At 38.2% G+C, this 16,307-nt stretch overlaps 1 protein-coding gene across 2 annotated transcripts in view; it reads right to left on the bottom strand.

Moving 5' to 3' along the window:
- The window catches only part of MSH3 (mutS homolog 3), a 241,458-nt gene that overhangs the window by 130,760 nt on the left and 94,391 nt on the right, over positions 1 to 16,307 (bottom strand). For both annotated transcript variants that reach the window (XM_077139293.1, XM_077139294.1), the window contains exons 9-10: positions 7,011 to 7,123; positions 6,164 to 6,278 (exon numbers count right to left, since the gene is read on the bottom strand). In XM_077139293.1, coding sequence (XP_076995408.1) covers positions 6,164 to 6,278; positions 7,011 to 7,123 — 228 coding nt within the window. The remainder of the gene's footprint in view (positions 1 to 6,163; positions 6,279 to 7,010; positions 7,124 to 16,307) is intronic.

The following is a 16,307-nucleotide window of genomic DNA, read 5'->3' on the forward strand; positions in this document are numbered from 1 at the left end:
AATTTTGAGGAACTCCCATTTATTTATTTCCTTCTTCAGTGCTCTTGCTTTAGGTTTAAGGTCCATAAAACCGCCTCCAATTGTAAGTTTCATAAGATATCTCCCTACATTTTCCTCTAACTGTTTTATGGTCTTAGACCTAATGTTTAGATCTTTGATCCATTTTGAGTTAACTTTTGTATAGGGTGTGAGAGATGGGTCTTCTTTCATTCTTTTGCATATGGATATCCAGTTCTCTAGGCACCATTTATTGAAGAGACTGTTCTGTCCCAGGTGAGTTGGCTTGACTGCCTTATCAAAGATCAAATGTCCATAGATGAGAGGGTCTATATCTGAGCACTCTATTCGATTCCATTGGTCGATGTATCTATCTTTATGCCAATACCATGCTGTTGTGACCACTGTGGCTTCATAATATGCCTTAAAGTCTGGCAGCGCGAGACCTCCAGCTTCGTTTTTTTTCCTCAAGATGTTTTTAGCAATTCGGGGCACCCTGCCCTTCCAGATAAATTTGCTTATTGGTTTTTCTATTTCTGAAAAATAAGTTGTTGGGATTTTGATTGGTATTGCATTGAATCTGTAAACCAATTTAGGTAGGATTGACATCTTAACTATATTTAGTCTTCCAATCCATGAACACGGTATGCCCTTCCATCTATTTAGGTCTTCTGTGGTTTCTTTTAGCAGTTTTTTGTAGTTTTCTTTATATAGGATTTTGTCTCTTTAGTTAAATTCATTCCTAGGTATTTTATTCTTTTAGTTGCAATTGTAAATGGGTTTCGTTTCTTGATTTCCACCTCAGGTTGTTCATTACTAGTGTATAGAAATGCTACAGAGTTTTGAATGTTGATCTTGTAACCTGCTACTTTGCTGTACTCATTTATTAGCTCTAGTAGTTTTGTTGTGGATTTTTCCGGGTTTTCGACGTATACTATCATATCGTCTGCAAACAGTGATAGTTTTACTTCTTCCTTGCCAATTTTGATGCCTTGTATTTCTTTTTCTTGTCTAATTGCTCTGGCTAGAACCTCCAACACAATGTTGAATAATAGTGGTGATAGTGGACATCCTTGTCTTGTACCTGATCTTAGGGGGAAAGTTTTCAATTTGTCCCCACTGAGGATGATATTAGCTGTGGGTTTTTCATATATTCCCTCTATCATTTTAAGGAAGTTCCCTTGTATTCCTATCTTTTGAAGTGTTTTCAACAGGAAAGGATGTTGAATCTTGTCAAATGCCTTCTCTGCATCAATTGAGATGATCATGTGATTTTTCTACTTTGATTTGTTGATATGGTGTATTACATTAATTGATTTTCTTATGTTGAACCATCCTTGCATACCTGGGATGAATCCTACTTGGTCATGATGTATAATTCTTTTAATGTGTTGTTGGATATGATTTCCTAGAATTTTATTGAGGATTTTTGCATCTGTATTCATTAGAGAGATTGGTCTGTAGTTTTCTTTTTTTGTAATATCTTTGCCTGGTTTTGGTATGAGGGTGATGTCGGCTTCATAGAATGAATTAGGTAGTTTTCCCTCTGCTTCGATTTTTTTGAAGAGTTTGAGGAGAGTTGGTACTAATTCTTTCTGGAATGTTTGATAGAATTCAGATGTGAAGCCGTCCAGTCCTGGACTTTTCTTTTTAGGAAGCTTTTGAATGACTAATTCAATTTCTTTACTTGTGATTGGTTTGTTGAGGTCATCTATGTCTTCTTGAGTCAAAGTTGGTTGTTCATGTCTTTCCAGGAACCCGTCCATTTCCTCTAAATTGTTGTATTTATTAGCATAAAGTTGTTCACAGTATCCTGTTAGTACCTCCTTTATTTCTGTGAGGTCAGTAGTTATGTCTCCTCTTCCATTTCTGATCTTATTTATTTGCATCCTCTCTCTTCTGCTTTTTGTCAATCTTGATAAGGGCCCATCAATCTTATTGATTTTCTCATAGAACCAACTTCTGGTCTTATTGATTTTCTCTATTGTTTTCATTTTCGTTTATTTCTGCTCTAATCTTTGTTATTTCTTTCCTTTTGCTTGCTTTGGGATTAGTTTGCTGTTCTTTCTCCAGTTCTTCCAAGTGGACAGTTAATTCCTGCATTTTTGCCTTTTCTTCTTTTCTGATATAGGCATTTAGGGCAATAAATTTCCCTCTTAGCACTGCCTTTGCTGCGTCCCATAAGTTTTGATATGTTGTGTTTTCATTTTCATCCGCCTTGAGGTATTTACTAATTTCTCTTGCAATTTCTTCTTTGACTCACTTGTTGTTTAAGAGTGTGTTGTTGAGCTTCCACGTATTTGTGAATTTTATGGCACTCCACCTATTATTGATTTCCAACTTCATTCCTTTATGATCCGAGAAAGTGTTGTGTATGATTTCAATCTTTTTAAATTTGTTGAGACTTGCTTTGTGACCCAGCATATGGTCTATCTTTGAGAATGATCCATGAGCACTTGAGAAAAAGGTGTATCCTGCTGTTGTGGGATGTAATGTCCTATAAATGTCTGTTAAGTCTAGCTCATTTATAGTAATATTCAGATTCTCTATTTCTTTATTGATCCTCTGTCTAGATGTTCTGTCCATTGATGAGAGTGGTGAATTGAAGTCACCAACTATTATGGTATATGAGTCTATTTCCCTTTTCAGTGTTTGCAGTGTATTCCTCACGGATCTTGGGGCATTCTGGTTCAGTGCATAAATATTTATGATTGTTATGTCTTCTTGTTGAATTGTTCCTTTTATTAGTATATAGTGTCCTTCTTTGTCTCTTTTAACTGTTTTACATTTGAAGTCTAATTTGTTGGATATTAGTATAGCCACTCCTGCTCTTTTCTGGTTGTTATTTGCATGAAATATCTTTTCCCAACCTTTCACTTTCAACCTATGTTTATCTTTGGGTCTAAGATGTGTTTCCTGTAGACAGCATATGGAAGGATCCTGTTTTTAATCCATTCTGCCCATCTATGCCTTTTGATTGGGGAATTCAGTCCATTAATATTTAATGTTATTACTGTTTGGATAATATTTTCCTCTAACATTTTGCCTTTTGTATTATATATATCATATCTGACTTTCCTTCTTTCTACACTCTTCTCCATACCTCTCTCTTCTGTCTTTTCGTATCTGACTCTAGTGCTCCCTTTAGTATTTCTTGCAGAGCTGGTCTCTTGGTCACAAATTCTCTCAGTGACTTTTTGTCTATAAATGTTTTAATTTCTCCCTCATTTTTGAAGGACAATTTTGCTGGATATAGGAGTCTTGGTTGGCAGTTTTTCTCTTTTAGTAATTTAAATATATCATCCCACTGTCTTCTAGCTTCCATGGTTTCTGCTGAGAAATCTACACATAGTCTTATTGGGTTTCCCTTGTATGTGATGGATTGTTTTCCTCTTGCTGCTTTCAAGATCCTCTCTTTCTCTTTGACCTCTGACATTCTAACTAGTAAGTGTCTTGGAGAACGCCTATTTGGGTCTAATCTCTTTGGGGTGCGCTGCACTTCTTGGATCTGTAATTTTAGGTCTTTCATAAGAGTTGGGAAATTTTCAGTGATAATTTCTTCCATTAGTTTTTCTCCTCCTTTTCCCTTCTCTTCTCCTTCTGGGATACCCACAACACGTATATTTGTGCGGTTCATATTGTCCTTGAGTTCCCTGATACCCTGTTCAAATTTTTCCATTCTTTTCCTGATAGTTTCTGTTTCTTTTTGGAATTCAGATGTTCCATCCTCCAAATCACTAATTCTATCTTCTGTCTCTTTAAATGTATCATTGTAGGTATCCATTGTTTTTCCATCTTTTCTACTTTAGCCTTCACTTCCATAAGTTCTGTGGTTTGTTTTTTCAGTTTTTCTATTTCTTCTTTTTTTCAGCCCATGTCTTCTTCATGTCCTCCCTCAATTTATCGATTTTGTTTTTGAAGCGATTTTCCATTTCTGTTCGTATATTCAGCATTAGGTGTCTCAGCTCCTGTATCTCATTTGAACTATTGGTTTGTTCCTTTGACTGGGCCATATTTTCAATTTTCTGAGCGTGATCCGTTATCTTCTGCTGGCGTCTGGGCATTTAGTCAGATTTCCCTGGGTTTTGGACCCAACAGGTTGAAAGATTTTTCTGTGAAATCTCTGGGTTCTGTTTTTCTTATCCTGCCCAGTAGGTGGCGCTCGTGGCACACGTTTGTCTGCGGGTCCCACCAGTAAAAGGTGCTGTGGGTCCTTTAACTTTGGAAAACTCTCGCCGTGCGGGAGGTTCGCCAGCTGAGGCGGCTTCGAAGAGTGCCAGCCGGCCCGGGGGTCCGAACGCGGGGAGGGTTGCCGGCCGCCGCAGCCTGGGAGAGCGCCCATCCGAATTTCCTAGTTGGCCCGGGGCGCCAAGCATGGCGGGAGGGCGCTAAATGCCGCGGCCCGGGAGAGTGCACCGTTCCCAGCAGGACCGGGGAGTCACGTGTTTGGAAGGGACCCCCCCGGTCACCGTTCTCCGCGGCCTGGGGATTTCCGATCCAATTCTCTCAGTTGGTCCGGGGGGCCACGTGTGGTGGGGGCGCCAGCCGCCGCGGCTTGAGGGGACCGCCTGCCCAATTCTGCCAGCTGGCCCGGGAAGGAGGAGGGGAGGGACTCCGGCTGCTTGCCGCCCCACCCGGGGAAGCCCGCACCCCTCGGCGATCTCACCGGAGCGGGTTCTCCGAACCAGTCAGCCGTTCCAGGATGGGGTACGCTGTCTTTTTTATCTCTGTTGTGGCTCCGGGAGCTGTTCTGTATCGTTTCTACTCCCCTAGTAGCTGTTCTTCTGTCCTCTGGTCCAGCTCTCGCAGCAGCTGGAAGTTCCTCTGAAGTTCACAGGGAAGGTTCTCGATACTGGGTTCCGCTGGAGCAGAATGGAACGGCTTGAGAACGCTCCCCTGGCTCATAAGAAAGACTCCTCTGTGAAATCTTTTCTTGGAAAGATGTTGAATCACTTTGGTTCCTAATCAATATAGCCTGAAGAAACAAATGATGCCAGAAAACAAGGCAATTACTAGCAGCAAACTATCTGCAGTTCATGAGGATTGTCCGGGTAGTGCTCCAAGTACATGACGGTCGCCATCTTCCTCCGCGGCCGCGCTCCCAAATAGTACAATTTTAATACACTTTTGTCAGTTGTTAAACAAAGATATCATACTAATGCAGTGTCAACAATGGATGGGGGGGGGCTAGGGGAGAATATGGCAATGCTATATTTTTTACATGATTTTTCAAAAAGCCCACAAATTCTCTACTTTTTTTTCAAAGCTGATAAAAGTCTATAAATGCTGTTTAATACTACTTCTTAATCCAGTTAGTATGCATTATAGTTTAGTAGTTAAAACTGTAAACATCAAATAGCTCTCATGAATACAAATTATCTCTAACAGGACTCTTAAGAATTCTATCAATATTTTTACTATCCTTCAGCAACAGTACCAGTTTATCTTTGCCCTCTGTTTGCTATCTGCCAGAATGCAATACACCAGAAAAGGAATCACTTTTAAAATAAATTGCTAGTTTATTGTTCTAAGGCCGTGAAAATGTCCAAATTAAAGCAAGTCTATAAAAATGTCCAAATTAAGGCACCAACAAGTGGTTACCTTCACTCAAGAAAGGCCAATGAAGTTCAGGGTTTCTCTCTCAACTGGAAAGGCTCATGGTGAACATGGATGGAGATATCTGCTGGCTTCTCTGTAGGCTTCTTGTTTCATGAAGCTCCCCCAGGGACATATTTCTTCTTCATCTACAAAGGTCTCTGGCTGCGTGGGCTCTGTGATTCTTATGGCTGTGCGGCTCTCTCCAAAATGATTCCTCTTTTAAAGGATTCCAGTAAACTAATCAAGACCCTCCTGAAATGGGTGGAGTCACGTCTCCCTCTAATCCACGGTTAACACCCACAATTGGGTGAGCCACATCTCCGTGAAGATAATCTAATCGAGTTTCCAACCCATAGTGCTTAATAGAGATTAAAAGGAACAGTTGCTCCCACAAGATTGGATCAGGATTAAAAAACGGCTTTTCTGGGGCACATAATCCTTTCAAACCCTCCAATACAGTATTCTATCAATAGTCGGGAAACTCTCTGAGAATGGTAGTTACCAAACTCAATTTAACAAATGTTCTTAATATAACCCTTTTTAAATTTTTTTTTGAGAAATCACTTACTGCGGTTTGGAGAGAATCTTTTCCAAGTTAAATTCTTTGAGGTATTTTATAATAGCAGCCAAAGAGCAAATCACAGGCTTCTCCAAATTTATGATGCCAGAAAAACATTGAGAACCTAAAGAATAGAATACATACCTCATTGACACTATTGTTCACAATTCTAAAGCAAATTTTATGGCAATTAAAAGTATTTAATCAAATAATTTTAAAAAGATCTACTAACACTGTTTGCTCTTTGGAAAAAATGTAAAAGATTATAGGGCTAATCTATCTATGGTCTTAGAATAAGAGCTCTGTGACCTGTGAAAGAGATTAAATTTTTGATATAAGGGCAGATAAAGATTAGGTGAGGTCAATTTCATGCCAAGAGGCAAAATGCCTATTATCCTCATTGTCCATGAAATGGCATAAGATGGGCAAGCAGGAATAAGGGACAAAGGCCATATCAAGCACTGCTGCCTGGCTAAGGGAATGTGCATTAGACAAATAATGGTTAACTAACATATTTAGATCCTGACATTAAGGATTTGGTACTTTAATTCTCACAATCAAACTTTCAAAATCCTAGCCCTAGGCAGATCTGTCCAAACATTTTTAAAACTGTGATGATAGTAACTAGCCATCTTTTAAGAGAAGCAAGAAGGAAAATTGGTCAATAACCAATTTCCTTATACTCCAATGAATGATACGTCAAAATCACCAAGTTGCTAACTGATCCCAACTACAAAAAAAGGTAGTATGGACACCAGATTACAATCTACTTTTCATTAAACTGTAAAGTCACTTTATCCAAATCTTAGCTCAGTTACATTTGATGACATATCACTAACATGTATAAAATATTTACCTTTAATGTCAATTTTATCCTTTGCATAAAACTCTGTAATTGCCTGGAAGGCATAGCTGTATTCAAAATAAATGTTTTCCATTCTTTCTACACGAATTCTGTCATCCCGTACACTGAAAGAGAAAAATAAAAACTTCAAAGGTAATTATCCATATTCATGAACTATCTGAATGTAGGCTGGCTTGTACTATAAAAAAAAAAAAATGTGATTCATTCCTTATTGCTTTCAGGCTGAAGAAAAAGAGATTCAAAATGTCCCTGCCAAAAGATCCCATTTCATAAAATATTAAAATTATTATTGTTTAATACCATTATTCTATATCACCTAACACAATGCATAATAAACATCCTTTATTAAATTAGGGTCAATTACTCTTCAATAAATATGACATCAGGAAAACTGAAAAACTTCATTTGAATTTAACTAGATAAATCTGTTTAAATACTCTAGCAAAAGAATGCAGCACTGAATAACTCTTTCTTTGGGTGGCATCTTTGCTTGGCTTTTTGCTTGATCTATTTCTACCATATCCTCTACTCGAATATCGGAAATTCTCCTTTGATCAACTCTCACTCTTTAAATAAATTTTTTATAAAATATGTATGTAAATTTACACAGATAAATAAACAAAATCAGATCATCCATACTGGGTAGTACATTTCCTTTTTCACTTTCTGTTTTTCTTTACTCCTGATTTCCATTCTTCTTTCCATTCCTTATCATCTCAACCCTAACCAATACTAAAAACCTTTCATAACTCTTTCCATATTTTCTCACGCTCATACGAACATACACAACCAAGTTTCATACACATATATACACATATATGCCCATGGAAAATTGGCACTATTTTATAAATATGGGATGACATTATACAATCTTTTTTACATCTTGTTTTCTTCACTTAGCAATAACTCTTGGAAATACCTTCATATAAAGTGACTAGCCACAACTCATTCCTTTTAATGGATGAAAAAAATATTTAACAGTACATAATGCCATAATTTATTCAGTCATTTCTTTATTGTTGGATATACACTTGGTTTTTAGAGTCTTACCACTACAAACAAAAGTGCAATAAACAATCTAATAGATATCTCTTTACATACCAGTGCTTTAACTTCTAAAGGATAAATTTTCAGGAATGGTGAAAGGTACAGGTATTTTTTATTTTAATAGATGTTGGCCAGATTGTTCATCACAAATTGTATGTTCTAAAAAACTAAAAAAAATTTTAAAATGTATATATAAAAAAATTGTATGTTTCAATCCAACATGTAAACATATATTGTTTACCTACACCCAAAGATGTATCACATTGTTATTTGAATTTAGATTCCCTGATGTCTTAGGAATTATAATAGTTTTTTCATGCTTTTAGCCATAGAGATTTTTTCTCTATAGCATCCTTAATTTATTCATTTTTTTCTATGTAGTTATCTTTTTTCACTTTCTAAGGCTATGTTCTATATTGATGATACAAATCCTAGGTTACAAATAATTCACCAAGTACTGTCTTTGGATTTTGTTTATGGCATCTTTCCCAATAGAAAAATACTAATTTTTACAAAATAGTTACATAGTTACTTTTGTTTTATATTTTCATTTACTACCATGATTAATAAGGTTTTTCCATCAAATTATAAATTGCTTCAAGCATACGGGAAATATGCAGAAAATAAAAAAAAGCTTAAATAATCACAACCCAACTTTATTAAGGGTGAACATTTTATCATGTTATCACAGAACCTTTTTATTTAAAAAATGATAAAAAGGGGACTTCTGGGCGGATGGGGGTATAGGATAGGCTGAGCTCACCCCTCCTCCATGGCACAACTGAAGAAGTGACAGAAAAACAGCTGTTCCAGGGTACAGGCGACCAGAGAGGGATTTCTACACGATATAGGGAGGAGCTGGATGAACAGGCGAGGACGGGGTGAGTCTACTCAGTCATGACTGCACCTGGGGTATGCTACGACGCGTAGGCAGAGTGGGTTCGCGCTCCTGCCTACCTCCGCTGCTAGCTTGGGAAACCTTCCCTCTCAGCTCTGAAGCCGGGAGCTCCCGTTGGGAACACAGAAAGCAGCACATATTTACCTAAGCAAGAGACCTTGCTGGTGGGGCACAGTGCCTGCCCCCACCTGGTGTGGGCACAGACTGGGGAACCCTCCCGATGGGAGGAGGGGGAAGACACAAAGAGACCTGATCTGATAATTGACCTGCAGAAGAGACTTCCTGGGCCCCACTACCTCTATCCTTTCTCCACGGAGGCCCAGAGCACACCTGGTGTACACAGTCAAAGAGGCAAGAATGAGGGAGCAAACCACAACACTATGAGGTACTCCTGGGCTGGCTATGGGCAAGGGCAGTTGAAATACCCATCCCAAAGCCCAAGGTCATTACACGTGGGAGCTTGGGGACCACAGCCCCATCATGCACAGAAGTAGATTCTCTGCCAAGGGTCACACTGCCCCCACCCCAGCCCCAGGACTGGCGGCTTTCACCGTACACGGAGACCTGTGGCCTTGACTGGATTTACACCTGGCTGGGTCCACGTCCGACCAGCTGATGTAGCTGGGGAGAGGCAGGCCTGAGCGGAAGAGATGGCCTGAGAGCACATCTGCTGGGAAGAAGCAGAAAGCACAGTTTGGCAAAATGCCTTTCTGTCTAGTTTTTAACAAATCTTCAATTAGAGTTGCACCTCCTGCATGGAGTCCCAGCCTTAGTTTGGCAGGGAATTATTGACAAACCAAGTACAAAAGGAAACCTTCTATGCAAATCCAAGCAACTACAAAGTCTTGGACAAATGAAGGAAATCAACTTTCAAAATAACCTTATCAAATCATCAAATGCCATGAAGTCTACAGAAAATCACAAAGCACATGAAGATGCAAGAAAATACGGTGCAGCCAAATGATGAATTTAAAGCACCAGAGAGGCACAGATTTTGGAATAACCAATCAAAGATGTCATACAAATCTCCTAATTAAGCTCAATGGATTGGCTAAAGACAAGACACAAAAAGCACATAAAGAACAATTTGAAAGAATATATAGAAAAATAGCAAATTCTATGGAAATGAAAACTACCACAGATCAAATAAAAAATGTACTAGACACTCACAATAGCTGTTCTGAAGACGCAGAAGACAGAATAAGTGGTCTAGAAGACAAGACAACTGAATCTGAACACACAAAAGAACAAATGGTGAAAAACATGCAAAGATTTTAATTGGATCTTAGGGAAATGATGGACAAGGTGAAAATGAGAATACAACAGGTGAGAACTTATGGGATGCAGGAAAGGTAGTGCTGAGAGGGAAATTTATTGTCCTAAATGCCCATATGAAAAAAGAAAAGCTAAAATAGAGAAAGAAAAAACAGGAAGCTAGCCCCAAAGTGAACAGAAGGGAAATAACAATGATTAGAGCAGAAATAAATAAATTGGAAAAAAGAGAAATAGAAAGAATTAAAAAATTGAAAGTTGGTTTTTTGAGAAAATCAATAAAATCAATGGATTCTTAGCTAGGTTGACAAACTAAAAAAGAGAGAGGATGTAAATAAATAAAATCGGAAATGAGGAGGGTCATTATGACGTATCCTGAAGAGATTTTTTTAAAAAATCATAACAGGATACAATAAGCAACTATACGCCCACAAACTAGACAACTTAGATGAAATGGACAAATTCATAGAAACACAGGAACAACCTACAATAATTCGAGAAGAAACAGAAGATCTCAACAAACCAATCACAAATAAAGAAATTCAATCAGTCAATAAAAATCTTCCTATAAAGAAAGCTCCAGAGCCAGATGTCTTCACAGGAAAACTTTACCAAATATCCCAAAAAGAACTAAAAACATTTCTGCTCAAACTCTTCCAAAAAACTAAGGAAAAAGGAACCTACTGAACTCATTTTATGAAGCTAGCATCACTCTAATACCAAAACTGGGTAAAGATACTACAAGAAAGAAAAACTACAGGCCAATCCCCCTAATGAATATAGCTGCAAAAATTCTCAGTAAAATACTTGCAAATTGAATTCAATGGCGTATTTAAAGAATTATACACAATGACAAAGTAGAATTTATTCCAGGCATGTGAGGGCAGATCAACACAAGAAAATTAAACAATGAACTTCAACATATTAACAAGGGAAGACAATCAAATGATCATCTTGATCGATGCTGAAAAAGCATTCAACAAAATTCAGCATCTTTTTCTGTTAAAAACACTTCAAAGTTCCGGGTCAAGATGGCGGCTTAACAACGTGCGCATTTTAGTTCATCCTCCAGAACAACTACTAAATAACCAGAAACAGTACAGAACAGCTTCTGGGGCCACGTCAGTGACCAAAAACACAGCATACCCCAGTCTGGACCAGCTGGACTGGCTGCGAGCAACCCCCAGAACCGTGAGTTCCGAAAGCTGTGGCAGCCAGCGCCCCTCCCCCACAGGCCGCTTCCCAGAGGGGAAAGGAAAGGATTTACCAGCAGCAGGGACTGGGCACAATCAAATGCCAATTGTGGAATTAATTAACAAATTCTGACTACTAAAAATAGGCCCCCAGCTTAGGTGAACCTGATCAAAGTGGAGGTTGCTCATTTTTGCCCCAGCGCCAAGGGGGCAGGACTGACAGAAAAAGGGGGGAAAAAAAAAAGAAGGAAACAGAGGTTTTTGTGGCTGCGTATCTACAAAGGCTTGACTGCCTCTTGATACAGAGGCAGGACTTTTCAGGCTGCAACTGCCCCAGGCATAGGGAGAAGTGAGCTCTTTTGGGGGCTTGTCTGGAGCCTGTGCCTTTCCCAGGGGAGGGGTGGAGCCCAACTCAGGTGGAATCCCTCCATCAAGGAATTCAGATACCAGAGCTTGGTAATTTGAAGCCATTAAAACCAGACTACAACCTCTCCTCTGTCTCCACCACGCCCCCAGCAGGGAGAGTCTCCCAAAGTTAAAGGTACCGCATCATCTTATGTTGGTGGGACCTGCAGTCAGATAAGTGCCACACACAGGGCAGGATAAGGAAAACAGTCCAGAGACTTCACAGGAAAGTTTTTCAATCTGCTGGGTCTCACCCTCAGGGAAAACCGACGCAGGTGACTCTTTCCTCCTGATAGGAGGCCAGTTTGGTCTGGGAAAATCTGGCTGGGGTCTATAATATCTAAGTAGACCCTCCTAAGTGTGTGTGGGTGGGGAGGTACCACACAAGCAGGGCAAGAAACAAGAAAATAAGAACTGAAAAATTCTCCTCTGTTAAACAAAACTTAAGCTAAAGGTCCAGATAAAACTGAACAGAATGTCAAAGAACAGATAGACAACAAATTCATACAGCAAGAAAACCCTAGCTAAAAGAAGTAAAAGCAATCTCCAGAATAAACTAATTAAGGTAATTAAATGCCTAGATGCCAGCAAAAAATAACAAATCACACTAGGAAAATTGAAGATATGGCCCAGTCAAAGGAACAAACCAACAATTCAAATGACATACAAGAGCTGAAACAATTAATTCAGAATGTACGAACAGACATGGAAAACCTCATCAAAAACCAAATCAATGAATTGAGGGAGGATATAAAGAAGGAAAGGAAAGAGCAAAAAGAAGAAATTGAAAGTCTGAAAAAACAAATCACAGAACTTATGCGAATGAAAGACACAGCAGAAGAGATGAAAAAACAATGGAAACCTACAATGGTAGATTTCGAGAGACAGAACATAGGATTTCAAAACTGGAGGATGGAACATCTGAAATCCGACAAGAAACAGAAACTATAGGGAAAAAAATGGAAAAATATGAGCAGGAACTCAGGTAATTGAAAGACAATATGAAGCGCACGAATATACGTGTTGTGGGTGTCCCAGAAGGAGAAGAGAAGGGAAAAGGAGGAGAAAAACTAATGGTGGAAATTATCACTGAAAATTTCCCAACTCTTATGAAAGACTTAAAATTACAGATCCAAGAAGTGCAACGTACCCCAAAGAGAATAGATCCAAATAGACATACTCCAAGACATTTAATAATCAGAATGTCAGAGGTCAAAGAGAAAGAGAGGATCTTGAAAGCAGCAAGAGAAAAGCAATCCATCACATACAAGGAAAGCCCAATAAGACTATGTGCAGATCTCTCAGCAGAAACCATGGAGGCGAGAAGACAGTGGGATAATATATTTAAATTATTAAAAAGAGAAAAACTGCCAACCAAGAATTCTATATCCAGCAAGATTGTCCTTCAAAAATGAGGGAAAAATTAAAACATTTTCAGACAAAAAATCACTGAGAGAATTTGTGACCAAGAGACCAGCTCTGCAAGAAATACTAAAGGGAACATTAGAGACAGATACGAAGACAGAAGAGAGAGGTGTGGAGAAGAGTGTAGAAAGGGAGACTATGAGTAAAGGTAAAAAGAAGGAAAATTAGATATGACATATACAATCCAGAAGACAAAAGAGTAGAAGAAAGTACTACCCATGAAGTAATAACACTGAATGCTAATAGATTAAACTCTCCATTCAAAAGACATAGTCTGGCAGAATTGACTAAAAAACAGGACCCATCTATATGCTGTCTCTACTCAAAGGACACAAGGCCAAGGACACAAATGGACATTTACAAACCAATGTTTATAGCAGCATTATTAACAATTACCAAGAGATGGGAACAGCCAAAACGTCCATCAACAGACAGTTGGCTAAACAAACTGTGACATTTACATAAGATGGAATATTATGCAGCTGTAAGACAGAATAAAGTTATGAAGTATGTAACAACATGAAAGGACTTTGGGGACATTATGCTGAGTGTGATTAGCCAGAAACAGAGGGACAGATACTGTATGGTCTCACTGATACGAACTGACTAATTAGTGAATAAACTTGGAATATTTCCTTGGTAACAGAGACCATCAGGAGATAGAAATAGGGTGAAATATTGGGTAACTGGAGCTGAAGGGATACAGGTTGTGCAACAGGACTGAATATAAAAACTCAGAAATGGACAGCACAATGCTAACTAACTGTAATGTAATTATGTTAAAACACTGAATGAAGCTGCATGTGAGAATGATAGAGGAAGGAGGGCTGGGGACATAAATGAAATCAGAAAGAAAGATAGATGTTAAAGATCGAGATGGTATAATCTAGGAATGCCTAGAGTGAATAATAATAGTGAAATGTACAATGTACAAATTTTAAAAATGTTTTTGCATGAGGAAGAACAAAGGAATGTCATTATTGCAGGGTGCTGAAAATAGATGATAATTAATTAAAATGTCACCTTATGTGTGAGACTAAAGCAAAAAATGTTTATTTGTTAAAAATTTATATTTTGACTAGAGCATTTCCTAATATAACTCATGTAGATAGTTTGATTGAATGTCATAAGTACTTGGAAACTCAGATAGGACATGAGATTTTGTTGGTTTATCCAGAGTGATGCCCCGATGAATCCCAGAGTGATTTGATCAGTGACTGGAAAAGTATTTGCAAGCCCCCTTCCGGGAATGGTGAGAGTGGGGAGAAATTCAACTTCCCCACGTTGAATTCTTGATATTCTCACAAGCAGTGTGGACAATCAAAGCTATAGGCTAAGCCCCCAATCTTGGGGGTTTGTTCATATGAAGCTTAACCACACAAAGGATAGGTCAAGTCTACTTAAAATTTAGGCCTAAGAGTCACCCCCGAGAGAGCCTCTTTTGTTGCTCAGATGTGGCCTCTCTCTCCAGCCAACATGACAAGCAGCCTCACCACCCTCCCCCTCTCCGCTTGGGACATGACTCCCAGGGGTGTGGACCTTCCCAGCAACGTGGGAGAGAAATCCTAGAATAAGCTGAGACTCAGCATCAAGGGACTGAGAAAAACCCTAGAATGAGCTGAGAATTAACATAAAGGGATTGAGAGAACCTTCTCGACCAAAGGGGGAAGAGTGAAATGAGACAAAATGTCAATGGCTGAGAGATTCCAAACAGAGTTGAGAGGTTATCCTGGAGGTTATTCTTATGCATTAAGTAGATATCACCTTGTTGTTCAAGATGTAGCGGAGAGGCTGGAGGGAACTGCCTGAAAATGTAGAGCTGTGTTCCAGTAGCCATGTTTCTTGATGACGACTGAACAATGATGTAGCTTTCACAATAAGACTCTGTGAATGTGAAAACCTGTGTCTGATGCTCCTTTTCGCTACTATATCAACAGAATAGTAGAACATATGGAATAAAAATAAATAATAGGGGGAACAAATGTTAAAATAAATTTAGCTTGAAATGCTAGTGGGAAATGAAAGTGAGAGGTAAGGGGTATGGTACATATGATCTTTTTTTTCCTCTGTTATCGTTTTATTTCTTTTTCTGTTGTCTTTTTATTTCTTTTTCTAAATCGATGCAAATGTTCTAAGAAATGATGAATATACAACTATGTGATGATATTAAGAATTACTGATTGTATATGTAGAATGGAATGATATCTTAATGTTCCGTTTTTTAATTTTTTTAATTAATAAAAAAAGTTAAAAAAATAAAATTAAAAAAAACACTTCAAAAGTTAGAAATAAAAGGAATCTTCCTTGACAAAACAAAGGGCATATATGAAAAATCCACAGCCAGCATCATACTCAACAGTGGCAAAAAAAAGCCTCCCCCATGAGATTAGGAACAAAACAAGGCTGATGCCCACTGTCATCACTATTATTCAACAATGTGCTAAAAGTTCTAGCTAGAGCAATCAGGCAAGAAAAGGAAATAAAAGTCATCCAAATCAGAAACAAAGTAGTAAAACTTTCATTATTTGCAGATGACATAATCCTATATTTGGAAAATCCTGAAATATCTATGACAAAGCTACTTGAGCTAATAAACAAATTCAGCAAAGTGGGAGGATGCAAGATTAATGTACAAAAATCATTTATGTTTCTATATACAAGTAATGTCCTATCTGAGAAGACAATTAAGAAAAAAATTCCATTCAAAATAGCAACTAAAAGAATCAAGTATCTAGGAATAAACTTAACCAGTGAGGTAAAGAATCCGTATACAGAAAACCTATAAAACATTGCAAAAGAAATTAAAGAAGAACTGGATAGGTAAAAGATATTCCATGTTCTCAGGTAAGAAGGTTAAGTGTCATTAAGATTTCAATTCTTCCCAAATTGATCTACAGATTCAATGCAATAACAATCAAAATTGCCACAACCTACTATGAAGACTTAGAAAAGCTAGTTATCAAATTTATTTGGAAGGGAAAGGGGCCTCAAATAGCCAAAAACATCCTCAAAAAAAAAAAAAAAAGAGAGAAATGAAGTAGGAGGACT

This window comes from Tamandua tetradactyla, chromosome 21 (genome assembly GCF_023851605.1).
Source record: "Tamandua tetradactyla isolate mTamTet1 chromosome 21, mTamTet1.pri, whole genome shotgun sequence".
In the NCBI taxonomy this organism is placed as follows: domain Eukaryota; kingdom Metazoa; phylum Chordata; class Mammalia; order Pilosa; family Myrmecophagidae; genus Tamandua; species Tamandua tetradactyla.